The following is a 27,194-nucleotide window of genomic DNA, read 5'->3' on the forward strand; positions in this document are numbered from 1 at the left end:
TACTTTGTCATTTCTGCATGACATATGTTCTTTTAGTCAAAAAAAGCCTTTAATTTTAATAAACTACTGTTAAAATGAATAAAGATGTTAGTAATCATATTAACCTACAAGCATGATTTTTTGAGAAGGAATCTAAATACATTTTCTACTGCAAAATGATCTTACCATGGCACCTATCTAACATGTGGCCGAAAGCATGGAACTGTGTCACTTGTTTCCCCTAGATACCAAAAAGTTTGGGCACATGATGACATTCTTCAATTTTATTGGCTAAAGTGGAAGTCATGTGATAGACTTAAAACAAAATTTGATTGGTTTAAGGTTTAAAAAACGTTTTAAAATGTTTTTTTCTCCTTTGTTATTTATACATGACAAAGTCCCATAGAGGGTTTTGTTATTTAAATGTGAAAGACACTTAATTTTCTGTATTTGTCGTTCTGTCTTGCAAAGCAGACTGTAGTAGATCATGCAGATTTTATAGACTGAAGCAGACATTTTTATAAATCAAATCGTTTTTTGAATCGAAAATCGTTTTGAATCGAAAAATCGATTTTTGAATTGAATTGTGGCCCCCAAAATCGGAATAGAATCAAATCGTGAGATAGTAAACGATTCCCACTTTCAGTAGCTTTAAAATAACTTTTCAGTAGCGTAAACATCTGTCTGAACATATGCCATTTTCAACTGTAAGTAACATTAGGGTGACCATATTTACATTTGGGAAAACCAGGACACCTTGTAGCGGGGGGAGGTGTTGCGTACTGACTTTGGGGGGGGGGGCTGTCTACATTATGATTAAGAACAGGGCTGTCCTCACTGACGCGGCTCAGGGACAACGCCTGTACATTTAAATTTTAATGGTCCAATGAAGGTAATTTCCAGACAGGAAGGACATTTCCGGGACAGGATGTGAAATGTCCCGGGAAACACGGACATTTGGTCAAACTAAGTAACATGCTGATAACAGCATGTGCCACTGTCACCTGTACGTAAGATGCCGATGTCAGTGGCATATGCCAGCGTAACATTTACGTAAGATGCTGATGCCTTTCCGTGTTATTACTGCATCTCCTGTCCTGCACAAGCGGACCACGTGTGTTACGTATGAAGGACACGGAGAGGGATCCTTGCGCAAAAGCTCAAGACTTTTATTTTGACAGATCTGTACAACAGTAGCATACGAGAAAGCTAGGCTGGTATGAGGGATAGCTTTTGTCACTATGCAGAAGTGGTCAATTCGGTCCGGGGTCGTAACGGGTAGGCAGAGTCCGTGAGGTGTCCGAGGGCTAGGCAGGAGACGAGGTCTACGGTACACAGTAGAATCAACACCAGGGTATAATGCTCAGTTTGCAACATTGTTGGCAATACTTCGCGTCTCGGAAGTGGGACGGAAGGGTATAAGTATGTGAGGAATGTGGGCGTGGTGATGGGGAACAGCTGAGCAGAGTGGCAATCAGGTGACATTCCTGACAACGTGTTTCGCCAGAGACTTAACTTTAAATAAATTTCTCAGATGTTTCATATCATTATATTGCTTCATTGCCCTTCTAAGAAAAAATTGTATCCACACGTGGCTAGTTTGACATTGTGTTAAGTCATTTCACTATCAGTGCATGCATCAGACCTTCAATTGTAAACTCACACACCGAGAGGTGGGCATTCCTCACCAAGTAAAAGTCCTCACCAGGATTTTGCTCAGGCTTCCTGGATTGTGTTGATTCCACTAATTTTACCTGGATTGCACTAATGAGAAAATCTAGCAAGCTTGAGCAAAATCCTGGTGAGGACTTTTACTTTCTGGACCTGGAATGCCCCCCCTCTGCACACAGCCATATTTCTGTCCTATCTCTGCGGTTGCTTGTGGACTTCAGTCAGACTCCCGTGTCTCCAGTGCTAAAGTAAACAGAACAGAACTGTCAACAGAATTCTCTGCTGAATCTGGACTTTAGTCACACAGACATGGTATGAACACAGGACCCTAAACTATTGCAGCTTCTATTAAGAAACAAAGTTGCAGAATTTGGAAGCATGCAGTGAAGGTGACGCTGATCACAGCAAATAAAAACAATGCAGGCAAGATCAGTGAGTTTGTGGCTCGGTGTGCTCCTGTGTTCAGCTGTGGGTGAGAACACTCCGGCCACTGCTTGGACCGGCAGGCTGTTGGTGGTGCCCATGGATGGAAGCCACTGGACTGGGCTGAAGGCTGTGGCAGAGGAGCTGGGTCGCAGGGGGCACACGGTAGTGGTGGTGATGCCAGAGGTCAGCATGCGTTTGGACTCTGGTAAGCACTACATTACCAAGAAATTCCCAGTGCCCTATGGACCAGAACTGCTGGAGGATCTTCAAGCCCGTAATATTGAGGCCCTCCAGAGAACAAATTTATCACTTGTGGAGAGAATCAGCTCAAGAATCAGCAGCTTGAAAACATTTGTGCATTACCAGCAGACGACCAGTGAAGGGCTCCTGTTAAACGAGAAACTACTGGACTTCCTGAGAAAACAGAACTTTGATGCACTCCTCACCAGCCCAGCAGTGCCAACTGGAGCCATCCTGGCCTATAACCTGTCTCTCCCTGCGGTCTACATGCTCCGTGGTTTACCATGTGGCATGGACTCAAGAGGCACAGCCTGTCCTGATCCTCCCTCATACATCCCACGTTTCTTCACCAAAAACTCTGACCGCATGTCGTTCAGTGAGCGTGTGCTGAATGTGTTGGTGAGTTTGCTGGAACCTCTGCTCTGTAAAGCGATCTACTGGACATTTGAGGAGGTGGCCTCACGTTTCCTGCAGAGGGCAGTGAACATGCAGGAGATCCTGAGCACTGGAGCTCTGTGGCTGTTCAGATATGACTTCGCTGTGGAGTTCCCCAGACCACTCATGCCCAACATGGTACTGATTGGTGGATTCAACTGTGCTTTCAAAAGTCCTCTCAGTCTGGTGAGTGTTGCAAATAAAGCAGCTTTCAACTGTGGCTTTTACTCTGTTTGCAACTACTGCAACAGACTGTGCTGTTTTCTGCATATGGTCTTATTTCCTGACCTTTAGAGTTAGTTTTGAGTAATCAGTGTCATGGTGAAATCAATATGCTTGTTTAGGCCCAGCCTTCAAACACCCCATTACCAATTCAGAACTGATTTTTAGATTAGTGTTGACTAACTGAACACGTATCTATTCATTTATTGTTTGATATTGCACTTATCGTCTAATGTAGAGCTTATGCTTATTTTGAATATATTCAGCATGGAATATTGCATTATATCAAACCTAAGAAGTTTGGTGGATTTGTGAAATGTCTGGGATCTGGCTGTACTTTTATGTTGAGTTTTGTTTACTACAGACACCACACCCTGTGCAGCTCTTATCACATTGCTTTGTCCATTCTTTAGAGGTCACACAACTGGTCAGGGTCCTTCTCAGCTTGGGTATTGCTGTTCACAGAAGTGTTTGACCAGAGAGAGTACATGGAGAGTAATGTGTATTTTATCTTTTGTACTGCACTTTAACAAGGCCTAAAATGCCCAAACATATAGCTGATAGTGATTTTCTGAGTGTTGGATTTTAATTATTTATTTTTGGCAAGTATGTAATGAATTTTCTCAGATATTGTGGGGCAAGACCATTTAGCACTTTATAGGTCAACAGAAGAATTTTTAAATCAATTCGACATTTAACCATGAGCCAGTGCTACACAGAGAGTAGGACTAATGTGATTGAATTGTCTAACCCTAGATAGAGCTCTAGCTGCTGCAGTCTGTATGAGTTGGAGTTTCTTTACGGACGTTTTAAAGAATCCAATTAAGACTGCTGCAGTAGTCCAATACTGATGATCTTTCATGTCAGTAATGTGTAGCAGAGTGTAGCAGAGTTCCTTGGAGACAACATGTGTACCTAGCATAGTTTAAGACTAAAACCTGCTTACCTCCAAAACTGTTTTCCTAAGAAATGTGCCACGTATAATAATAAACCTAAATCACTCGTTCACTACGTGTGTACATCAATTTCTCTCTTTATAAAAGATATGTAACATGATTTACTGAATCAAAAATAAGTGACCTCAGCATTTTTTTATATCAGTGAGTTATTCAGCTTGAGAGACGTGTGTCATGTTGTCTCTCTGTTATTATGCATTGTTATACTTTTAGAAGTATAAGAAAGACACATGAAGGACAGACCCATTGGTACACATGCACTTTCATGAAAACATTCAGACAACCTTTGACAGAAAATAAACATGGCATTAATCCAATTAATTCATAATTGGAATTTGATGCAAAATAAGCCACACTGTTGTTCATGAAGTTCATACTCTGTTTCCAAGTGGTCTTCAGTAAAACATTGTTAAACATTGTCAATACTTGAAATACTCAAGTTGGGTAAAAGGTATCGTTAAAGATAAAGCAATAAAGAACAGTTAGCATTTTCACTAGGACAAAAGTAACTTTCACGTTGTAGTGCAGGAGAATGACTGCTCCATGTTTATAAGTGTTTCAGGTGACAGTTATAGAGCCCCACTGTACAGCATTCTCCTGTTAGCGCTGTGATATAGTCTATTTTTATATGCACTTTTATAAATCTTTCTATTATACACTTTTAGCAAATGTTCTTATCCAAACTGATTTAAAGCAGACAAAAAATAATAAAAGCATATTGCTGATATAAGCTTTAATAATTCAAAGTGTTAGATATTTTTAGAAATATGGTTCCCCATAAAGAAAGAAATAAAACAAAGTAAAATTTATTTATATAGCGCTTTTTACAACACATGTTGTCACTAAGCAGCTTTACAATGGTATGGGTCCAGATCCCTACTGAGCAAGCCAGAGGCGCTGTCAGGGTGTCAGACAGCTGTCAGGGTGCATTGGCAGGTTGACAGGCTCTGAGATAGTATGACTAATGTTTCCTTAATTTTATCAATGTAATTATTAAAGAATTTCAACTGTTATTGCTGCACTCCAGTGGGATTAGCATTTCGATTTGGTCATGATTCCTAGTTATGCTAGATAGTTTTAAATAGGAGTCTTGGATTATTTTTATAAGTATTTATATTGTTTATTGATAAGTGCAGGTTTTAATGCATAGGCTGTTTTACACAGTTTCAGACAGGACAATTGGGTTTGTATCTCTACACCCCAGTCATTTGATTGTTTAGTCTTGGGAGATGCAGCCTGATTAAATATTTAAAAGTAGATGAGTGACCTGCATTTGTTGAATTTTTTATGCAACAGTGTATTATGTAATTTTTTTAAATTAAATGTTCTCTTATTGTCACGTCCAGCCCCTCCCTCCTCCCTGGTCCCGCCTAGCTTCCCCGTTCCCATGGTTTCTCCCTCGGTCTGCCACGCCCCTGTCCTCATCGTTCCCACCTGCATCTTGTTTCACCGCCATGTTGTCTGTGTATTTAAACCCTTCTGTTCTACACTACTGTGTCGGACATTGTATGTACGTAAGATCCTCCTTGTTATCTTGCTCGATGGTTGTATTCCTGCTGATCCTGTTTTATGTTCATGTTATCTGCCTCCTCTCCAGTTTTTGTGATAATTACATTTTTCTCCTCATTACCCTGCCTCCTAGCTCCACGTAGTCTGTCTTTCATTCTCCGTTTCAGCTCAGTGTTTTATGGTCTTCTCCCTGGTTTATATTAGTTCAGTTTCTTTGTGGTTCTGTTAGCTGTTTAGTCGATTGCATGTTCACCCTTACCGCCTTACTTGTTTGCTCTCCTTTGTTTAGTGTTTTGTGTCCTTTATGTAATAAATAATTTAAATATCTGCTTTTGCGTCACACCCACCCCTGTAATTCGTTACACATATCAAATATCTAGTATTTTGCCTGGGTGTAATCCACTATTATTCCACCATGTGGGATGTTGTTTTCAGAGAAAGGTCTGTTTGAGGTCCTCTTTGTAATATGTGCAAACAGGAAAGGGGAGTGACAGTCTTCTCACACAAGCTGAGTTTGAGGAATTGTGGAGGCCATACTGGGGAGGAGCAGGAATGGGCTGATTCAACATTGAAGGGGTGATGTCTGATCGACTCTCCCATGTTTTAAGACACGCTTTAATAGACTAGATGTCTAACACTTTGAATAGACATACAAAGACATTTAGATCAAATGGTTTTTTTTTTTTTTTTTTTTTTTAAGAAATGTTTAATGTGTTTGCTCTGCAGGGGGTTCAGGTGGGTAAAGATATAATGGTATTGCTTTCAGGTTTGCTGGAGCAAAATTGTAGTTTGTAACCTTTTAAAGCAAAAACTTGCAACTCCCTGTTCCCTGTCTCATGTAGGTGCGCACACACAAGGGTGTCAGTGTTTCCCTTCCTCTTTGCTCGGTCGCTTGCTCGGTCATGAAGTGGGGGTGCTGGTGGTGGGACCGGGTTTGGGGGCTGCCCCAAGGCTGTGTGCCAGCTGGGGGCGTGGTTTAAAATGCTGTTTAGAGAGTATGTGTTTTGTATGAGAGTATGTCGTGTCTGCATGGGTGAGTGAGTTTTCTTGTTTCTGTACGAGATCTCTGGTATGTTCGGTTTAGTCATCAGTGTTTTTGTCTAGTTGTTTGTTTGTATAATCATGCCTCGTCATGCTTGTGTTGTCCGTGTGTCTTCTATTAAGTTACATGATGTACCTAGTACATTTAAAATGTGAAACCCCTAAAATGCTCTTCTATACCTGTCAAGTTTTTGATTTAAAAATAAGGGAAATTTTCCGCTGGTTGCTGCGAGCATTCCTAGCCCAACCGAGGTCCAGGACAAATTTACAAGAAATCTAAAATAACTACCTGTCAACCACTTACAAAATACACAATACACCTAATTTGACTCAACTTATCTTTGATAAGTAGCCTTGGTTTTTCCAGCTGAGTATTTTTGTGCAATAGCAGATTCTGGGAACATCTCAGCTACACATTTGTTGAAGTCATCACAGAAGGTGAAAGCAACGTTGTTTTTTGCACACAACACATGCATCTTAACCTCAGCATTTATGAGTTGGTCTGGCTCAGTGTTATTTCTATAGTCACACATGAGGACATCTCCTGGGCTTCTGTGTCTCCAGCCTATGTCTTCTGCTTGACGGATTTTTCATGCTGATGGACATCGCTCCTTTCCCCGTGAGAGCTAAAATTGAAGCTACAGATCTTTCAAAACGCGGTAGTCTGCCCCATCATACTCTCCTTATGAAAGTAAAGTCGGTGTCCCATTTTTCAAGATATTTACACGGTCTTCACTTTTTTTGGTAGGAGCGCCTTCTCCCTCGTTACATTCATCCATCTCTGATTTGTGTTTCGGGTTTGTTAGCATATGTTGTTAATCTCGCGAGAACTGACACTCGGGCTATTGCAGGTTGACATTCTCTCGAGGCTAGCGACATATATTTTTAATTATTATAATACGGGAAACTAACGGGAAAATATTAATACACGAGGACGACGGGAAAGAGGGGTGAAATACGGTAGTTTCCCGGCCAAAACGGGAGACTTGACAGGTACCTATGCTCTTCTCAGCAAACGTGTCCGTCCATTACAGTACACCCGCACGTCACACAAAATAAATTAACAAGCAAAAAATATTTATTACAGATTATTTATCAGTGAATGCTCATGCCATCCACGCCATAATCTTAATTTAAACCACTGCGAGCGTGACATCGCATTTGTGAGATATGTAGAAATGAAGATAGTTTTATGTATTTTGTTTGTTAATTTATGCTGTCAACAATTCTAGCTGACAGTCAGTTCCAAATTATGAGTTCAGAATGCTGTTTGACGATAACGTCGAATTTAGATTATAGCGGGTTTAGGATCTTTTGAAGATCGCTTGTAGTGAGATTTGAACTTGGCGGGGGTGGCGAGTGTAAATTGTTGGCGGGGGGGGGGGGGGTCGAACGTAAAATGGACACAAATTAAGTGCCAGCCACTTGGCGCCAGAGCGAACTACTAACTCATTGAATCATAGATATGGATCAGAGGTAAATAAACGATTTTTTTTTTCGGCGTGAAAAATCAGAAGTGTGGCGTGAGAGCGTGTGAAGACTGTCAAATGCGTGTGTCTCATGCTCAATGCGTGAGAGTTGGCAACTCTGCGTAGATAAATAGAGGAATGGAAGTTCAAAAATAATTATTACAGATTTTGTTTTGTCGGTGTATGCTCATATTATCCAAGCCATCAACATCAAACTTTCTAATTGTAGGCTATGTGTAACCTATATCTCTGGAAATATTTACATTTTACATTTACATGTAGGCTACTGCATTTAGAACGACTTACAAAGTGCTTTGCATCTGTTCATAGAATACATCCTACATAGTAGCATAGATGGGTCAGAATTCAACATACCTGAGTCAGACTACTACTAAACTACAGGATTCAATGCCTTCACCTGGTATTCCATTTAAACATAGGCTCCCATGGAACAGGAATTATAACTTATACTTAGAAGCACAGATAAACATGAAGAATGAAGACAAGTGCTATCTGCTGAGTCAGTGGTCATTTAAGTACACAACAAACAGGTGAGTCTTCAGTCTACATTTGAAGACGGCAAGAGACTCTGCAGTCTGAGCAGTAAGTGGAAGATCATTCCACCATCTTCAATCAATCAAAATTTATTTATGTAGCACTTTTTACAACAGTTGTTGTCACAAAGCAGCTTTAAAAGTGTCTGAGTCCAAGCCCCCAGTGAGCAAGCCCTGCAGCCCACTGTAGGGGCCCCCTGACTAGCTAACTTATTTCTTGCATATTAATGTTGATGGGCCCCCTTGCTAAATTCGCCTTGAGCCCCCAAATTGCTAAGTCAGGGGAGAATTCAGGGTGGTGAGAGGGTCCAGTGTAGTGGGTTTATCCTTCATCCACACTGGTTAGTCAGGGCAGTGGGTTGATCCTCCATTATATCTGGTTAGGCAGGAGGTGGCCGGCCCAGGATGGATCTCTGGAAAAGGCTAGTCTCTCCTCATCTCTGTGTTCCTCGAGTAGGTGGGCAGCCACACTGTAAAAAGTGTAGTTTTTGAGTCAGTTTTATTCAGTTTCCTGCTTTAGTTATGGTAATCTAATTTTGTGGATTGTATCAACTTAAAAATGACACCATGTTACCACAACCTGCGATTCTCAGTTCATTAAAAGCATGTCAATTAAGTTTCTTTTGTGCGTCTGACATCATAACGTTAACGCCATGACGTCCATGTCATTTCTAGATTTTACCCCCGCAATTTTTTGTACAGTGACTCGAAAAGAAGGTACGTCTAATGCAAGACAAAAACGATATTTTTGTATTAATATGTAAAATGATGCACGCCGATTTTTGTTTACATTGTATTGTTTGCGTTTGTGTGAAAACTTGCTCAACCAAACCAGATATCTAGGGTTGCCAACTTTTCAAGATCGCTTGGAACAGTCGAGGAGGTGGCGAGTGTAAATTGTTGACGGGGGGTGGCGAACGTAAGTTGTTACCGGGGCGGTGTAAAATGGACACAAATTAAGTATTATATCACATTGAGTAGGATCTGCCTCATCCGTCTGTAATTCTGCGTTGACTGTGCCTGGAACGATGTTCATCTTGTGCTGTTTGGTTGCCCCTATGATGTGTTTGATGCTCATTGTGTGTTTGATACCATGTTTCTGCCCTTTTACGCTACTGGACTGTCCTGTACGGGATGGCTGACCTCTTGGGCGGGGCTGTGTAATTCGTATTAATGCAAACTGTTCATTTGAAAATACTTAGATATTTATCATTGCCACTGTCACCCTTGGCTTGCTCACTGGGGCTTGAATCTGGAGCTAACAAAGGCATGTACCAATTTTTCTGCATCATGCTGTGATAATGCATTTCTTAGCTTGGCAATGTTGTGGAGATGTAAAAAAAAGCTATCCTAGTAGTATTATCTATGTATTTATCAAATGATAGGTCAGAGTTAAGTATGACGCCGAGATTTTTGGCAACAGAGCCAGGTGTAATGGGGTAGTCTGTGAGATTTAGCATTTGTTCTGGTATTTTCTGTCTTGCGGCCTTCAGGCCCAGAAGGAGAACTTCTGTTTGGTCCTCATTAAGTTGGAGGAAGTTCAGCAACATGCAGCATTTAACATCTCTTACGCAGGCCTCAATTTTTCTTAAACTGAGTTTGTCATCAGGTTTGACTGGTATGTAAAGTGTCATCTGCATAGCAGTGAAAGTTGAATGTTTGTTTATAACTATGCTCAATGGTAGCATATATAATGTACAGTGTTGCGAATAACGCCGTTAAAAATAATGGCGTTAGGTAATGGCGTCATTTTGTCAGTAACGGGATAATATAATTAATTACTTTTCCTGTCGTTACAACGCTGTTGACGTTACTGGTCATTAAAAGTGGTGCGTTACTATATATTGATATACTAACAGTAATCCGAGCGGACCGCTGCCCTGGCTAGTGAGGAGTAACACATCTCGATAGGTCACAGTTCTCGGTGGAACACCTGTTTAACTTAACAAGTCAGTAAGCGATTGGCTAAGGCAGCGTTATGGTAGCCAATCAGAGCCACTGTTGTTACACGCGTGTCGAAGCACACCTGTGACACACAAACGGAGAAGAGGCAGAAATGGCGAGTCAGGAGCAAGCCGAAGAAAAGTTAGTGTTTTCAAGGTGGCGATATAAAAATTATTTAAGAAAATACTTGAAGTTCATGAATGTCTACCAGACTGGGTATTTGATTTATTTAATTAAGAATAGAGGTTTTATTGTTAAGTTTACCTGGTGTGAACAAACCAGCTGTCTCAGGTTGAGAGAATTAAATTTTATTTGATAGATGTAAATGCAGTTTATATAGTGTAACTTTACTTTTGCTTTTTTTTTTTTTTTTTTTTTTTTTTTTACAAAGATTTGGGATTTTAAAGGATTTTATCCTGCACTGGTCTGTTGATGTGCAATAAATATCAAAAGTTAAACACCTTTCTGATCTACTCATTTCAACTGACTGTGAAAACTGCTTTTTCAAAAAATCCTTATTCATTGGCATATAACTTTTTTTTTTAACTGTAACGCAAATAGTTACTTTCCCTGGTAACGAGTTACTTTTATTATAGAATAATTCAGTTACTAACTCAGTACAATTTTTGAACAAGTAGTGAGTAACTATAACTAATTACTTTTTTAAAGTAACGTTCCCAACACTGGTAATGTAAATAATAGTGGTCCTAAGATGGTGCATTGCGGGACTCCATATTTCACGTTTGTGCATTTGGACAGAATATTATTGAGATCTACAAATTGATAGCAATTAGTTAAGTAAGAATTAAACAATGAAAGTGCTGTGCCTGAGATTCCAACCCAGCTTTCCTACTGTTCTAGCAAGATCCTGTGATCTATTGTATCAAAAGCTGCACTATGATCCAGAAGCACTAGCAGAGATACATAGCCTTGATCTGAGGCAAGTAGGAGATCGTTTGTTACTTTAACTAAGGCTGTTTCAGTACTGTGGTGAGGCCTAAATCCAGATTGGAACTTTTCAAATATGTGATTCCTATGCAGATATAAGCATAATTGCTGAGCTACAGCTTTTTCTATGATCTTGGATATAAATTACATGTTCAAAATGTGTCTATAATTAAATAGTAAACTTGGATCAAGATTTGATTACTGATCAAGATTTGATCAAGATCAGAGGTTTAATGACCCCTAATTTACAGGATTTGGGCATGTGACCTATTGTATTGGATGAGTTAACTATAGTTAGAAGAGGTTCAGTTACAGCTGGTAATACCTCTTTTAGTACTTTTGAGGGAACCAAATCTAGTATGCAAGTAGTACAATTTAATGATGAAATTATTTTCTCAGATTCTGATTGTGAGAGTGGATGAAAAGCTTCAAGCGTTTCTCCTAATGTGAAATTTAGTTCAATATCAACCACACCAGATGACAGACCAGTTGGATTTCCTATGAAAGGTTTTATATTTTGTCTAATATTCTCTATTTTATTATCAAAGAAATCAATAAAGATATTACTAGTGAGGTTTCCTGGAATCCGAGGTTCAGCACCTGCTTGATTTTTTGGAATCACTGGAAATAGTACTAAAAAGAAATCTAGGATTGTTTTTATTATTCTCGATCAGTGAGGCTAAGTATGCTGAGCGTGCTTTAGTGAGTGCCCATTTGTATTAAACAATGCTATCCTTCCAGGCACAGTGTATTTATTCCAGCTTAGTAGATTGCCATTTCCGCTCTAATTTACGTGCTATTTGTTTTAAGCTTCGAGTTTGGTCAGTGTACATCGGGGCTGTTATATTTCGCTCTGCTACACAAATAAGGATGGCACGATGTATTTATAAGATCCCAACTGGGTAGCACTATATTAATACACTCTTATCTCTACCGTAGGTACATAACGCTCCCGCGCATTCGCTGCTTCCGGTGACACACCCAATGACGTCCTTGTAACAACAATCACTATTGTAACATCCTTTCTCTTTTTTTTTTCTCCATCACACTCTGAAGTGTAAACAAATACGGTACATCAAACAAAGTCATCTATCAATGACAGAACTAAACATCACTGTCTCTTTTTTTGTTTTCTCAAAATCTAATATGTCACAAAGTCTTTGTGGTGTTGTGGTTTCTCCACTGTAGGACCAACCCGTGTGGTCACATGTGAGTCCTTGTTGTCAGGGGAATCATTGTCATATATGTCTGAGGCGGTGTGTTTTTCAGAGACAGTCAGTGGTGGAACAGTCTCAATGTCTATAGGCTCACTTAAGATCTGTCCACGAGCCCTTCGGAGATGTTTCCGATTCCTCCTGAGAACTCCACCGGATTGTAATTGGACTTTGTAAGATCTTGCATCTACAGCCCCAAGGACCGTGCTTAGTCTCCAGAGACTGTGAGATTCAAATGGCTGTATGTGCACACAGTCCCCTGGTTCCAGTGTGTCCAAGTCTCTGGCTGATCTGTTGTAATAGGCACCCTGGCTTTTTTGCTTACCTTTCAGTCTCATTCTCTGCTTCCAGTGACACACCCAATGACGTCCTTGTAACAACAATCACTATTGTAACATGGACGAGCTTTTTAGATCTAGCCTTTTTATATTTTAGTGGAGCCACTATATCTAGAACTGATCTGCAGGTATTCTCTATGCAGTTGGTTAGACTATCTAAGGGCGTACTCACACTAGGCACGGTTTGCTGGTTCCGTGCTGGGGCCCGGTTATCCCCCCTCCCCACTCCCCCTCTGGCCTGCACTCACACTGCCTTCATCAAGCCGGCCCGAGCACGCTTACGTCATCACAACGCAACTTTATTTGGAAAAAAAGCGCGCTCGCACAAGACTATGGAGTTCACGATTCTCTTTTTATTGTATTTTTGGAGTTGTTTTGGGAGTGCAGAAACACGGTCCAAGCACAGATTTATCGATAATTTAACACAACGATTGTCTGCTAATCGCTTTGCTGCTATGACTGTTTAACGTGAGCGTCGCATCACTGACGTCATGTTTGAGTTCCAGCGAAATGAACCAATCACACGAGGCACCAAGCGGGCCCGGGCACGGATAGCGCTCACACTAGAAGCGAACCGTGTCCACATGAATCGTGCCCTGGCCCACCTCTTCAAGTGGGCCCGAGCACGGTTAACTGATCCGGGCCCGGGCACGGTTGAAGCGCTCACACTAGCCAAACGAACCGTGCTTCGTGCCCGGGCCCGGATCACAGAGCCTAGTGTGAATACGCCCTAACTCCTCTGGATTGGATGGCAAGTGGGCTAAAGCAATTAATTCAGAGAGGGTTTCAATAAACTGTGTTGCTGTTGATTAATTTATCAAGCGCTTTATACACTGCAGAAGAGACGAGCGAGTATTTAGTTTAAATACTTAGAAGCACTTAGAGCAGGTATTTAGCTCAAATTGGACTAGATAGTGGTCAGAGATTGCTGCTGTTTGCAGGAGCGTATTTATATTATCTACGTCGATACCCAACGTTAAAATTAAATCTAGGGTATGATTACGACAATGAGTAGGTCCTGTTACATTTTGTATAATGCCGACAGAGTTCAATATTGAAGTAAAAGGCCTTTTCAGCGAATCCTCCGCATTATCAGTATGTTAAAGTCTCCTACCATTATTATCTTGTCACTGCATACCGCTAAATTTGCTGCAAAATCGCTTAAATCATTTAAAAAGTAAGGCCCTGGTGGTCTGTACACATTAGTCAGTGAGAATGCTTTCTTATTTGTAGATGGATTAGTTATTTTTATAGACAGCATCTCAAAGGAACTGTAGATCTTAGAGCCAGGATAGAGAATAGTCTTGAGTTGTGTCTTCTGTGAGACTTTAACCATGGTGTTTCGAGTCGAGCCTGCTACTGGAAGCCAGTGAAGAGAGCACAGCAGAGGAATCATATGTTGCAGCACAAGATAAATGGAAGGAGATCTCTTGAAATTTTCTGGAAAAGACTGGAAGGAATTGGATCCTGCGGGCATGTAGTGAGATTGCTGGAAGTCAGGAGTTGATGGTCTGAGGAGAGAGGGGAGAAAGAAGCCAGGGAATTGGGTCTTGGGTTAGAGATACTAGTAGGAAGATTGTGAGCAGGGGAAAAGAACTGACATTCATCTGGGATGATCCAGGTTTCAGTCAGAGCCAGGAAGTGTAGTGAGTGGAGGCATTCCAGAGTCCTCCCATCATTGTGTTTGTGATCTTGTGATATTTCTCCACGTTCTCCATCTTCATTTCCATAAATACTACAAATGTGATGCTACTCGCTTGCTGTGGTTTTAAATGACGCTGATGCTGTGGATAGCATGAGAATTCACTGATAAACATAATCCTTTAAATTTACAGAGCTATCGTTAAATGTCTACCACTGTAGATAAACCCTCCTAAAATGTAAATTCGACATTATCGCGAAACAGTATTCTAATTTAGAGCTGGCTAACTGGCTGTCAGATAGAATTGTTCACCCAACATAAATTAACAAAGAAAATATATAAACTATCTTCATTTCCACATATCCTACAAATGCAATGCCACACATCAGGTATAAATCTAACTTGAGTTGCCTCCAAAAAAACTTCAGACTTGACTTGAAGCTCTTACAGACTCTCGATTGAACTCTGACTCGCCCATATAACTCATGAACAATAAGAGTCAGTCCTTTTTTCCTGACGATGTGTGCAAAAGTTATAGAAAAATAACTTCCACCGACTCCTGTGGACGTGTGACTTGACAATAATCTGACTTCATTACTTTTGACTATGTGTATGACAGGTTGGTGAAATATTTAGTCTTTTATGTCTACCAGAAAGCTAATTCTGACTCCTTATTAATACAACTGTGTTCTCTGACATTCAATAAAACAATTTTATCTTGCCCATGTAGAATATGCACTCAGCTTTGAATGGCTAAAACACTAAACATGTTAAATTTTGGTTCACCAATATACAAATATGTTCTATGCTGAACTTTACACTGAGGTAATATACTTTTCTCTGATAAGGACCTGCAGCCCCACCCCTTTGATGCAGCCAATCTCCTTACAAAGAAGAGGCTTTTGCTTCCTCGTTACACACAAAGCCTGGAAGCCACTTGCTATTGTCGCTAAAGAAAGTCGCCCCAGGCATATGTAAGGTGGTAAGGAATGAAGTGGGTGTCTGCCGTGAGTTTGTGGCTCGGTGTGCTCCTGTGTTCAGCTGTGGGTGAGAACACTCAGGCCACTGCTTGGACCGGCAGGCTGTTGGTGGTGCCCATGGATGGAAGCCACTGGACTGGGCTGAAGGCTGTGGCAGAGGAGCTGGGTCGCAGGGGGCACATGGTAGTGGTGGTGATGCCAGAGGTCAGCATGCGTTTGGACTCTGGTAAGCACTACATTACCAAGAAATTCCCGGTACGCTACGGACAGGATTTAATTGAAGAAATAACGGCGTTCCAATTGGAGGAGCTATCAGACTCCACAAAAACTCTAGTGGAAAGAGTCACAGGAAAATTTAACAACTTCAGAACCGTAATTAACCTCTTGACCTCTACATGTGAAAGCCTCTTCTTCGATGATGAGTTAATGGGTTTTCTGAGGGAGTTTCATTTTGATGCTGTGCTGACAGACCCTGCTATGCCAGTGGGAGCCATCCTGGCCTATAACCTGTCTCTCCCTGCGGTCTACATGCTCCGTGGTTTACCATGTGGCATGGACTCAAGAGGCACGGCCTGTCCTGATCCTCCCTCATACATCCCACGTTTATTCACCAAAAACTCTGACCGCATGTCTTTTAGTGAGCGTGTGCTGAATGTGTTGGTGAGTTTGCTGGAACCTCTGCTCTGTAAAGCATTCTACTGGCCATTTGAGGAGGTGGCCTCACGTTTCCTGCAGAGGGCAGTGAACATGCAGGAGATCCTGAGCACTGGAGCTCTGTGGCTGTTCAGATACGACTTCGCTGTGGAGTTCCCCAGACCTCTCATGCCCAACATGGTGCTGATTGGTGGATTCAACTGTGCTCTCAAAAGTCCTCTCAGTCTGGTGAGTGTTGCAAATAAAGCAGCTTTCAACTGTGGCTTTTACTCTGTTTGCAACTACTGCAACAGGCTGTGCTGTTTTCTGCATATGGTCTTATTTCCTGACCTTTAGAGTTAGTTTTGAGTAATCAGTGTCATGCTGAAATCAATATGCTTGTTTGTGCGCAGCCTTCAAACACCCCATTACCAATTCAGAACTGGATTTTAGATTAGTGTTGATTAACTGAACACGTATCTATTCATTTATTGTTTGATATTGCACTTATCGTCTAATGTAGAACTTATGCTTATTTTGGATATATTCAGCACGGAATACTGCATTTTATCAAACCTAAGAAGTTTGGTGGATTTTTTAAAATGTCTGGGATCTGGCTGTACTTTCATGTTGAGTTTTGTTCACTACAGACACCACACCCTGTGCAGCTCTTATCACATTGCTTTGTCCATTCTTTAAAGGTCACACAACTGGTTAGGGTCCTTCTCAGCTTGGGTATTGCTGTTCACAGAAGTGTTTGACCAGAGAGAGTACAAGGAGAGTAATGTGTATTTGATCTTTTGTACTGCACTTTAACAAGGCCTAAAATGCTCGAACATATAGCTGATAGTGATTTTCTGAGTGTTGGATTTTAATTATTTCTTTTTGGCAAATATGTAATGAGTTTTCTCAGATATTGTGGGGCAAGACCATTTAGCACTATTTAACCATGAGCCAGTGCTACACAGAGAGTAGGATTAATGTGATTGAATGTTCTAGCCCTAGATACAGCTCTAGTTGCTGCAGTCTGTATGAGTTGGAGTTTCTTTAGGGATGTTTTAGAGCATCCAATTAAAAGACTGTTACAGTAGTCCAATACTGATGATCTTTTTGGAGGTAAGGAGCTTAGTTCCTTGGAGACGCCATGTGTACCTAGCATAGTTTAAGACTAAAACCTCCTTACCTCCAAAATGTGCCACACATGCTATACGTATTGATCTTGAGTAAAAGAAATATAGTTTCACTACGTGGGCACATCAATTTCTCTTTTTATAAAAAATATGTAACATTATTTTCCAAATCCAGTCTAAAACATGTGCCAGTTCAATTTGATCAGCTTTTCCAAAGAACTTATACTTAAACATAAAACTGGTCTAGAATGTGACAAACCAGTTTTACTTCCTTCTTTTAAACAAAAATAAATGACCTCAGCATTTTTTATATCAGTGAGTTATTCGGCTTGAGAGCTGATGTGGTCACTTTTGTGATGCATTGTTACACTTTTAGAAGTATAAAAAAGACACATGGGGGCTTGGACTCGGACACTTGTAAAGCTGCTTTGTGACAACAACTGTTGTAAAAAGTACTAAATAAATATAAATAAAATTTGATTGATTGATTGATTGACATGAAGGACAGACCCATTGGTACACATGCACTTTCATGAAAACATTCAGACAACAGACAGAAAATAAACATGCCTGCTTGTGGACAGAGAGAGAGGTTTATATCAGGAATCTTATTTTATGGATGATGTAGGATTATTTTTTTCACATAAATGTACTTGTGCCTCAGAATCACAGTGAAACAGGACAGTGCATACGAAGCATAGGGATAATAAGAAATACAGAAAACAGTTGGTAAGATTACACTGCCCCCTATTGGAAATAAATATTCATAAAGAGAGCTGTAATAACTGCAGACACATAAAATAGTTAAATTTAAATTAAAATTAAGTTAAATTTCTGTTAACTTGCTTAATTAATGCTCACAAGAATCAACTTCAATAACACTTTGGACACTAAAGATCAATAATTGGAATTTGATGCTAAATAAGCCACACTGTTGTTCATGAAGTTCATACTCTGTTTCCAAGTGGCCTTCAGTAAAACATTGTTAAACATTGTCAATACTTGAAATACTCAAGTTGGGTAAAAGGTATCGTTAAAGATAAAGCAATAAAGAACAGTTAGCATTTTCACTAGGACAAAAGTAACTTTCACGTTGTAGTGCAGGAGAATGACTGCTCCGTGTTTATAAGTGTTTCAGGTGACAATTATAGAGCCCCACTGTACAGCATTCTCCTGTTAGCGCTGTAATATAGTCTATTTTTATATACACTTTTATAGATCTTTCTATTATACACTTTTAGCAAATGTTCTTATCCAAATTGACTTAAAGCAGACAAAATAATAAATGCATACTGCTGATATAAGCTTTAATTCAATATGTTACATATTTTTTTAGAAATATGGTTCCTCATTAAGAAAGAAATAAAACAGATAAGTGCAGTTTTTAATGCATAGGCTGTTTTACACAGTTTCAGACAGGACATTTTTATTTATACACTACATAAGCAAGAGGGGAAATAAAGAACAATATTGCTGTAACATTTCCAGAATGTGTGGTGTGAATGTACATTTATTTCTACACTTGGGTTTTCCACAGTTGTTTGTTTAGTTCTAATAAAAAGTCTTGGGAGATGCAGCCTGATTAAATATTTAAAAGTAGATGAGTGACCTGCATTTTTTTGAATTTTTTATGCAGCAGTGTATCATGTAATTTTTTTTTATTAAATGTTCTCATATCAAATATCTAGTATTTTGCCTGGGTGTAATCCACTATTATTCCACCATGTGGGATGTTTTGAGATAAGGGTCTGTTTGAGGTCTGTTTGAGGTCTTCTTTGTAATATGTGTAAACAGGAGAGGGGAGTGACAGTCTTCTCACGCAAGATTTGAGGAATTTGAGGAATTGTGAGACCATACTGGGGGAGGAGCAGGAATGGATTGTTTCAAGGTTTAAGGGGTGAAGTCTGAATGACCCCCATTTAGAGCAAATATCCTGTTTTTTAAATAAATGTTTATTGTTTTTTCTGCGGTCAGGTGGGTAAAGATATAATGGTATTGCTTTCAGAAAGATTTTCAGGTTTCCTGTAACAAAATTGGAGTTTGTTACCTTTTAAAGCAAAAACTTTAAGTTTACTTTACTCTAACTCTCATACACACCTATATACACCCACACCCACACACACACACACACACACACCATGCAACACTAGTTTTTTTTTTCCAAATAGGAAGCCACCTCCCCCTGCAGAGCAGGGGTGTTCTGTGTTTGCTTTCCTCTTTGCTCAGTTGCTGGCTTGGTCATGAAGAGGGAGCACTGGTGGTGGGACCGTGTTCTGGGGCTGGTCCTCTGGCTGTGTGCCAGCTCGGGGCTCGTACAGGGCAGCGGGGTGCTGGTCATGCCTGTGGACGGCAGCCACTGGCTCAGCTTGAAGCTGCTGGTGGCTGAACTGGCTCATCGAGGCCATGACATCCTGGTCCTGGTGCCGGAGACGAGCTTTCTGATTGGAAATTCTGACCTGTACCGCACGGAGCGCTTCCCGGTGCCGTACACACAGGAGGAGCTGTCCTCCAGCCTGGAGTGGATGAACCAGGGTGTGTTCTGCCGCTCTCCCCCGCTCCTGGACATTGTGGTGAGTGTACGTGGGCTGCTGACCTACACTGACATGCAGGTCAGAGGGTGTGCAGCTCTGCTCTATAACGAGGCTCTCATGGAAAGGCTGAAACACGCAAACTTCCAGTTGCTCCTCACCGACCCCTTCCTTCCGTGCGGAACCATCATCTCCACCGCCCTGCGGCTCCCGGCGGTCTACTTCCTGCGGGGCATGCCGTGCGGCGTGGAAGTCCTGGCCATGCAGTGCCCTGCACCCCCGTCCTATGTGCCAAGGTACAAGACGGGGGGCAGCGACCGCATGGGCTTCACACGCCGCCTGCAGAACTTCATAATGACGGGCGTGGAACTGCTGCTGTGTCGGGTGATGTTCAGCAGCTTTGACCAGCTCGCCAGCCGCTACCTGGACACGGACGTGACTTACCGTGAACTACTGGGCCATGGTGCCATGTGGCTGCTCAGATACGATTTCACATTCGAGTATCCCAGGCCTGTCATGCCCAATATGATCTTCATTGGAGGAATCAACTGTGGAAAGAGTTTGTCCCTGGCTCCAGTAAGTAAACAGAGAGCTATATAGTCTACAGGAAAGTGATTACATGCAAGTACATAAACAACAGAAGCTGTATTTAGAACACTACTAAACACCACATTTGAGTTTTTTATTGTTTTTTCCTGTTTTTCATTTGAACCCTCCATCTCCTTATACTCCAGGCTTTGGTTTTATACACTGTGCTATATCCCACCAAAAGTGATTTAGAGCAGCAGCCTCACAGAGTTCACTGATAAAGTTCTGCCCTGTGTGTTCTTGTAGGAAAGCAGTAGGAACGCCCTGTGTACAATTGATTCAGGACAATTGATGTGGTTTTAGGGACTTTGTGCGAACTTTTATAAATATTAAACTGGAGTTAGAATGGCTGGAATTTGGTAGGATGTTATTTCTCCTCATATTCTGCTCACACAACAAACCAGCGTAATCTGATCCCTCAGTCCAAGGCAGTTACCGAGGCAAAGAAATGTCTGTGTTTCTAAGCACCACCCTCTTACCCCCACCCCCACCCTCTTACACCCCCCCCTTTCCTGCTTGTTCTCTCTTGAGGACGCAGAAGGACAGAACTATAGTCTCTTGTATTGCGATTTTGTTTTGTTTCTAAAAATTATTACATTTCAGCAATTACTTTGTAATTCATGGTCTGATCAAACAACAGGTAATTGTGTGTAAATGCTTTAGGCTGCATTACACACAATAAATCCATATCCAGGGAGACTGATGTAGCTCTGCTTCACTGGCACAACCCCAACATTACTGAGACAAATGAATTAGAAACTCAGTGTTAAGTCTTTTATTATGTAAATAATTACCCAGTCTGTTGGAAGTCCTGATAAACACATTTTGTGCCCACTGGAACTTGTTACTTTTCTAAAGTTACAGTTTATATTTCTTTGTTGTAGGACATTGAAGATTTTGTTGAGGGCTCTGGGGTGCATGGCGTTGTGGTTTTTACACTTGGTTCACTGGTGCCCTCTATGCCTGCAGAGAAAGCCTCCATCTTTTTTGAAGCCTTCAGTCAAATACCTCAGAGAGTAAGTCAGTCCACTACATCACTACACTCTGATAAAATATCACACTTAAAAAACAATCTTTATCTGCAATGTTGAATCAGGAATACCTGCTTTCATGGTGTTCCATTCAATGGACTGAGATTACTTTAAATCTTGGACATTTGGGTATATTGAATGCTCAAAAACAGGAATTATTAGTCAAAAGTTAAATTACATTCAGATTTTATATATTTTATATATTTTGTATATTTGTTAGGTAATTGTGAGTAATTGTCACTACATATGTAGTGACAAATGTGTACACGTCATTCAATACTGGCAGCTGCGTAATACTGTGTGTGAATGAATGTGCATGAATATCTGTGTATGTAAGTGTGCATATATTCTAATGCTCCTAAATAGACCAGAGCATTGTGTCAAGTGAAATAAGGTTTGAGAGAGGACGTCTGGCAAAAAATAATGAAGCCATTTTGTTCTAAATGATACTGTCTGCTTGGCTTCTTTGCAAACAACATTGATTTCTAAGACTTTGTCTGGGAAATGAAGGCATACATTTTTGCAAAGATGCCAGCATACATACATACACTCCATAAATGCTGATATGCACCTCAGGTTCTGTGGCGATACACAGGAGATGTTCCTGATAAAGTTCCTGAAAATGTGAAGCTTATGAAGTGGCTCCCCCAGAATGACCTGCTTGGTGAGACTCGCCAATCACTACACAGCCCATTAGCCAAAAGTGCACCTACATATTAAAATGTGATTTTATACTTTTAACATGCATTAGCTGACACATTAGCATAGGTTACATTGTTGGTTGTTTTTTAAATAGGGCTAATTAACCATTGTTTTACACAGGATATTCAATTTAGCTTTAAAAACCTAAAGGTACAGCTAGCTCGGTTTAATATGTTGGTTTAACACCCCATTATAAAATATATAGTTGTCACAGAATGCACCTTACTCCTGTCTCCGGTTCATGGGTGTGGTTGTGTGTGTGTGGTTGTATGTGTATGTGTGTGTGTGTGTGTGTGTGTGTGTGTTCATCTTGTTCGTCTCACCTGTCTCTTCTCTCATTTGTGTTATGCGTTGCACCTGTGTCTCGTTAATGTGAGTGTACTTAATGTGTGTCTGGTTAATGTGAGTGTACTTAGTGTGTCTCGTTAATGCAGCGTTTCTCAAAGTGTGGGGCGCGCTCCACTAGTGGGGCGCATGAGTATTGCAGGTGGGGCACAAGCAATTGGAAGAAATTAACCTTTTAAGGTCACTTTCGCGAGTGACCGTAGCGCGTGACTCCGCCCACCTCGCGCGACCCTGCGCGAACGGTGGAAGCGTTTATACTTTCCGCGTGCAGTGTTCTTCGAAACGATATGTGGTAAAGAAACACCCCTCAACAACAGGGGAAGGAACATTTACCTGACGAACTTTAATGTTGCTTTGTGTTTCAGGTTTGAAAGTGCTGGAATTTAGGCTAAAGTACTTGAAAATGCTTGAAATTGTAACTACTTCGTTTCACAACCAATATCTGTCTGACTGAACAGTTCTCTTGTATTACGTTAACAAATACGAGCCTCTTGTAATTCCAGGACGAAACATGAGAGAACGTGAAGATGTTAAGATTGGGCGTTTTGAAAATAAACCACCATTAAATAATGTGAATAAAAAGCGAATTATTTTGAATCATTTCGAGTACATGTATAAATATTTAACTTAAGTTTATCGTGCTGGGAAATATTGAAATGGACCTTGAAAATGACGTACAAGTGCTTTAATTCCACCTTATAAAGGTGTATGAACCCTGCAAACATGACTTTGTTCATTGCGCTGAGGTGCGGCGCGAGCAGTTACAAAATTCGAGAGGTGCACGACCTCGCAAATCGACAGTGCGTGTAATTACGTAATTACGTAATTTGTTTATATTTGACGTGTCGCGAGCGAAAATTCCGTAATCGCTGTGGCTCGGCCCGTGCGCGAGGGCCTCGCGTGCTGTCGATTCGCAAGGTCGTGCACCTCTTGCCCCACTAGTGGGGAGCGCCCCACACTTTGAGAAACGCTGCGTTAATGTGAGTGTACCTGGTGTGTGTCTCGTTAATGTGAGTATACTTGGTGTTTGTCGATGTTGTGCCCTTCTCTTGTCTTTTATTCCTCTGAGTTCGTACACGTGAAGTGTTTGTGTTTGCTAAAGCACTAATGTGCTAATTGCTAATAAAAAATAAAACTATAAAAAAAAAAAGCCCTAACCCACCAATGTTGCATACTCTCCAGCAGCACCCAAGGTCCAGGGGTGGAAAGTAACTAATTACATTTACTCACATTACTGTAATCAAGTACTTTTTATGAGTAATTTGTAATTTTCTGAGTAGTTTTTGAAATATGTAATTTTTACTTTTACTTGAGTACATTTTGACCCAAGTAGTTGTACTACACTACATTTGAACGCCCTCACATTACTGAGTAAAAAAATATTGATGGTGAAAAGTTAAATGCGGGCAGAAATTTAAACTTGGAGTCCCAGAACTGAAGGCCAATTGCGTGGCCTTGCCTTGCGCGCACCCTTTCCATTGTCTCATAATCAGGTCATAATCTGGTGCACTTTTTTTCCAAAAGGATGAGATTGTTCTATCTTTAAATCTTCTATCTATCGGGTTCTGTAGGATCCTGTGTACATTTTATTGTGAAAAGTGGAATCCTGTGGGCACTGTATTTTGAATAGTTGGATCCTGTGAGCATTTTAAATAGTGGAATCCTGTGCGCATTTTGTTTTATTTGGAGATGTGGGATCCTGTGGTCATTTTATTGTGAATAGTGGGATCCGGTGGGCACTGTATTTTGAATAGTTGGATCCTGTGAGCACTTACTTTTAAATTGTGGGATCCTGTGGGCATTTTATTGTGAGTAGTGGAATCCTGTTGCATTTTAGTTTGATTTGTGGCATCTTGTGGGCACTTAATTTTGTGTGCATTTTGTTTTTTGAATAATTTGTAATTTAAATTTCTTTATTCTTATCATAGTGTTGTCTGTTGGTTAATAGGACTGAAAATTGTTTGCACTTTATGGTACAGGTTGTGACCAGGCTGTGAGGAAGTATGTTCCTGAGCCCAGCTGATCTTTTTGCAAGTGTGGATGTGCACTTAAATACACTTTGAAATCGATTAAAACAACTTGTGCTGAATTTGGTTCATGATTCATCCATGCATTAAATAACTGAAAGTAACTAAGTAACTTTTACTCAAATTACATTTTAAATGAAGTAATTTTGTACTTTTACTCGAGTAAATTTTGAGATCGGTAATTTTACTTTTACTCTGAGTAGATTTTAGGCAAAGTAAAGATACTTTTACTCAATTACAATTTTTCAGTACTCTTTCCACCTCTGCCAAGGTCCGTGCACATTGCCCTTTTGCCCTTTTACACCTCGGACTAGTGCGTGTTTTCAAGCAGTGCCCCAGGCTGGTGTACGCTCCCCCGTGGCACCTAGGACTGGTGCCCATTCCATGGGGGCCCACTTGGGTCCCAGAGGATCTCAGCAGGCAGCAGTGCCTGCAGGGTTGTGGCTGAAGAAGGCCGTGGGAGTTCTCACATGGGACCCTGGACAATTTGTGTTTGTGACCGTCCCTGTGTATATATCCTAGTGTGTCCATTCATGTCTGCGCCCTTTCCCATTACTGTGCTTCCCAGTATATGTAAGCTAAATGTAAAAAAATTCATTAATTGTCTAAAGCAGGGGTGGCCAACCCGCGGCTCGCGAGCCGCATGCGGCTCTTTGCCTGGTTTCATGCGGCTCCCCAGCCGGTCCGCGGGCTCACCTGCACAAACGGGGCGACACACTGCTACATTTTCGTGGTGCGCGGTTAGTTTACAAGCCTAGCGAGCCGCTAATACTTTTAAAACCGGCGTAGTGGAAAACACGCATTTGACTGTCTTCACAGCTAATAATTTACACTCGCCACCCCCCCGCTCAACAGATTACACTCGCCCATGTACGATGTGGCTCTTTGCCGTAACACAGTAAGAAAAGTGGCTCTTGGTCTATGACGGGTTGGCCACCCCTGGTCTAAAGGGATAAACAAAAATATTTCACTAGTTCAAACTTCTATTAGAGAGAATTAATGTGTAGGATAAATTGAAGAAAATATAAAACACAAGTTTTAAAGCCTGTATCAATAGTGCTGAGCTTCAGTGGGCAAATTTTTGAACCATTATCTCACTTAATGGTTTCACTCATTGTTACCTATGCTGTTGTCCTGTTTAGTTTTTAATGTCTACTGTGTGATTTGAAGGTCACCCGAAAACCCGTGCTTTCATTACTCACGCTGGAACTCACGGAATCTATGAGGGCATCTGCCATGGTGTTCCTATGGTGATGGTGCCACTCTTCGGTGACCAGGAGGACAACGCACATCGAATGTCCAATCGCGGAGTGGGAGTGATCCTGGACATCCATGAGGTCACAGTGCCAATGCTGATCGATGCTCTCAACACAGTTATCAATGACAGCAGGTAGGAGACTTGTTTCCGGACGTTGTGGAATGGCTTGACTGCAATTTGAGATGTAATCAAAGAATTTAAGGACAGAATAAAGAGTATGGAGCTTTTTCAGTGTCACCAGAACCTGAACCTGAAACCATTATTACTTGAAAAAACTTATGAAAAAGGTTCAGGTATGAAGTCTGATAGCAGACTTATCTAAAACATAAGGAGGTGCAGTTTCATCAGGCCACAAGCTTTGGCCCCAACCAAATTAATTAACTCTTTGTGTGTATGTATATAATAATAACAACGTATAGAATTAGTTTATCGTTAACCCCTGTTCTTTCTCACTGTTTGATTTCTGTGATCCCTGCAGCTATAAGGAGAGAATGATGAAGCTGTCTGCAGTGCATAACGACCGGCCCGTAGAGCCTCTGGATCTCGCAGTCTATTGGACAGAGTTTGTGATGAGACACAAAGGGGCGGGGCATTTGAGACCAGCTGCTCATGACCTCAACTGGTTCCAGTACCACAGTCTAGACGTGATCGGCTTTTTGCTTGTTGTTATGACAGTTGTAGTCGTAGCAATGATTAAATGCTGCACATTTTGTCTACAACGATGCAAAAGGAAGGCACACAAGCGAAAGGAGGAATGAATGCATACCTCTCTCTCTCTCTCTCTCTCTCTCTCTCTCTCTCTCTCTACATCTGTAATGTTAGAGATGTTGTTTATAATGAAATTAACTTTAAGAATTTTACTTCAGGCCATAAAATAACACAATCATATGTCCTGATCCATAAACTTTTCATGTTTTGTTGAATGAAACAGCTTTAGACTCTAACAGTTTCAGAATAATAACATGAAGGATTAGTGTTGGATCGTCATTCGTGGTGTTATTTTTTTTTTAAACATCTTACTGACATTGCTGAGAAGAGTTCATTACAGGACTTACCAGGAACAATTAGGGAATAAATTCTTGACAATTCTAGTTTACTAGTTTGACAATACTAGCTTGAAAATACTAGTCAATGTTTGTGAAAATAAATGTATATTATGTTTTAAATTACCATAAAAGTGATGTTCCCCTCCATGTTATCTGTGCATTTCCAATTGTTATTATTTTCTGTTCTTATATTTTGTCATTTGGTAGTAGAGGTCTGTGTCTGTGTATGTAATCATGACAACCCTGATAAAGTTAAAGTGGTTTTATTGATTTTTATTTTATTTTTTAATTAACTGTTTAGTGAGATCGATGAATTTAATAAAAACAAAATAAATCTG

At 40.7% G+C, this 27,194-nt stretch overlaps 2 protein-coding genes across 3 annotated transcripts; both read left to right on the forward strand.

The window, feature by feature from the left end:
• The first annotated feature begins 1,884 nt into the window (after positions 1 to 1,884).
• On the forward strand, positions 1,885 to 15,567 carry LOC143516864 (UDP-glucuronosyltransferase 1A1-like). The gene is made up of 2 exons (XM_077008775.1): positions 1,885 to 2,937; positions 15,437 to 15,567. Exons 1-2 carry the CDS (start codon positions 2,068 to 2,070, stop codon positions 15,539 to 15,541), a joined length of 975 nt encoding a protein of 324 aa, XP_076864890.1. The 5' UTR covers positions 1,885 to 2,067; the 3' UTR covers positions 15,542 to 15,567.
• LOC143516547 (UDP-glucuronosyltransferase-like) lies at positions 6,446 to 27,194 on the forward strand. Of its 2 annotated transcripts, XM_077008256.1 has the most exons (6): positions 6,446 to 6,471; positions 19,520 to 20,435; positions 21,332 to 21,463; positions 22,055 to 22,142; positions 25,723 to 25,942; positions 26,289 to 27,194. In XM_077008256.1, the coding sequence occupies exons 1-6, from the start codon at positions 6,455 to 6,457 to the stop codon at positions 26,566 to 26,568; spliced, it is 1,653 nt and encodes a 550-aa protein (XP_076864371.1). In that variant the 5' UTR covers positions 6,446 to 6,454; the 3' UTR covers positions 26,569 to 27,194. The 2 variants fall into 2 exon arrangements, with proteins under 2 accessions (XP_076864371.1, XP_076864450.1); XM_077008335.1 differs by lacking the exons at positions 6,446 to 6,471; positions 19,520 to 20,435 and adding an exon at positions 13,743 to 16,450.

The sequence above is a fragment of the Brachyhypopomus gauderio genome, chromosome 1 (assembly GCF_052324685.1).
Source record: "Brachyhypopomus gauderio isolate BG-103 chromosome 1, BGAUD_0.2, whole genome shotgun sequence".
NCBI classification, from domain to species: domain Eukaryota; kingdom Metazoa; phylum Chordata; class Actinopteri; order Gymnotiformes; family Hypopomidae; genus Brachyhypopomus; species Brachyhypopomus gauderio.

Excerpts from the sequence above, each read along its gene's own strand:
- LOC143516864 (XM_077008775.1), top strand. The coding sequence starts at position 2,068 with ATGCAGGCAAGATCAGTGAGTTTGTGGCTCGGTGTGCTCCTGTGTTCA. Across the intron at positions 2,938-15,436 it reads TCAAAAGTCCTCTCAGTCTG|GACCTGCAGCCCCACCCCTT; the intron begins GTGAGTGTTGCA and ends TTCTCTGATAAG.
- LOC143516547 (XM_077008256.1), top strand. Across the intron at positions 22,143-25,722 it reads CCCCCAGAATGACCTGCTTG|GTCACCCGAAAACCCGTGCT; the intron begins GTGAGACTCGCC and ends TGTGATTTGAAG. Across the intron at positions 25,943-26,288 it reads ACAGTTATCAATGACAGCAG|CTATAAGGAGAGAATGATGA; the intron begins GTAGGAGACTTG and ends TGATCCCTGCAG.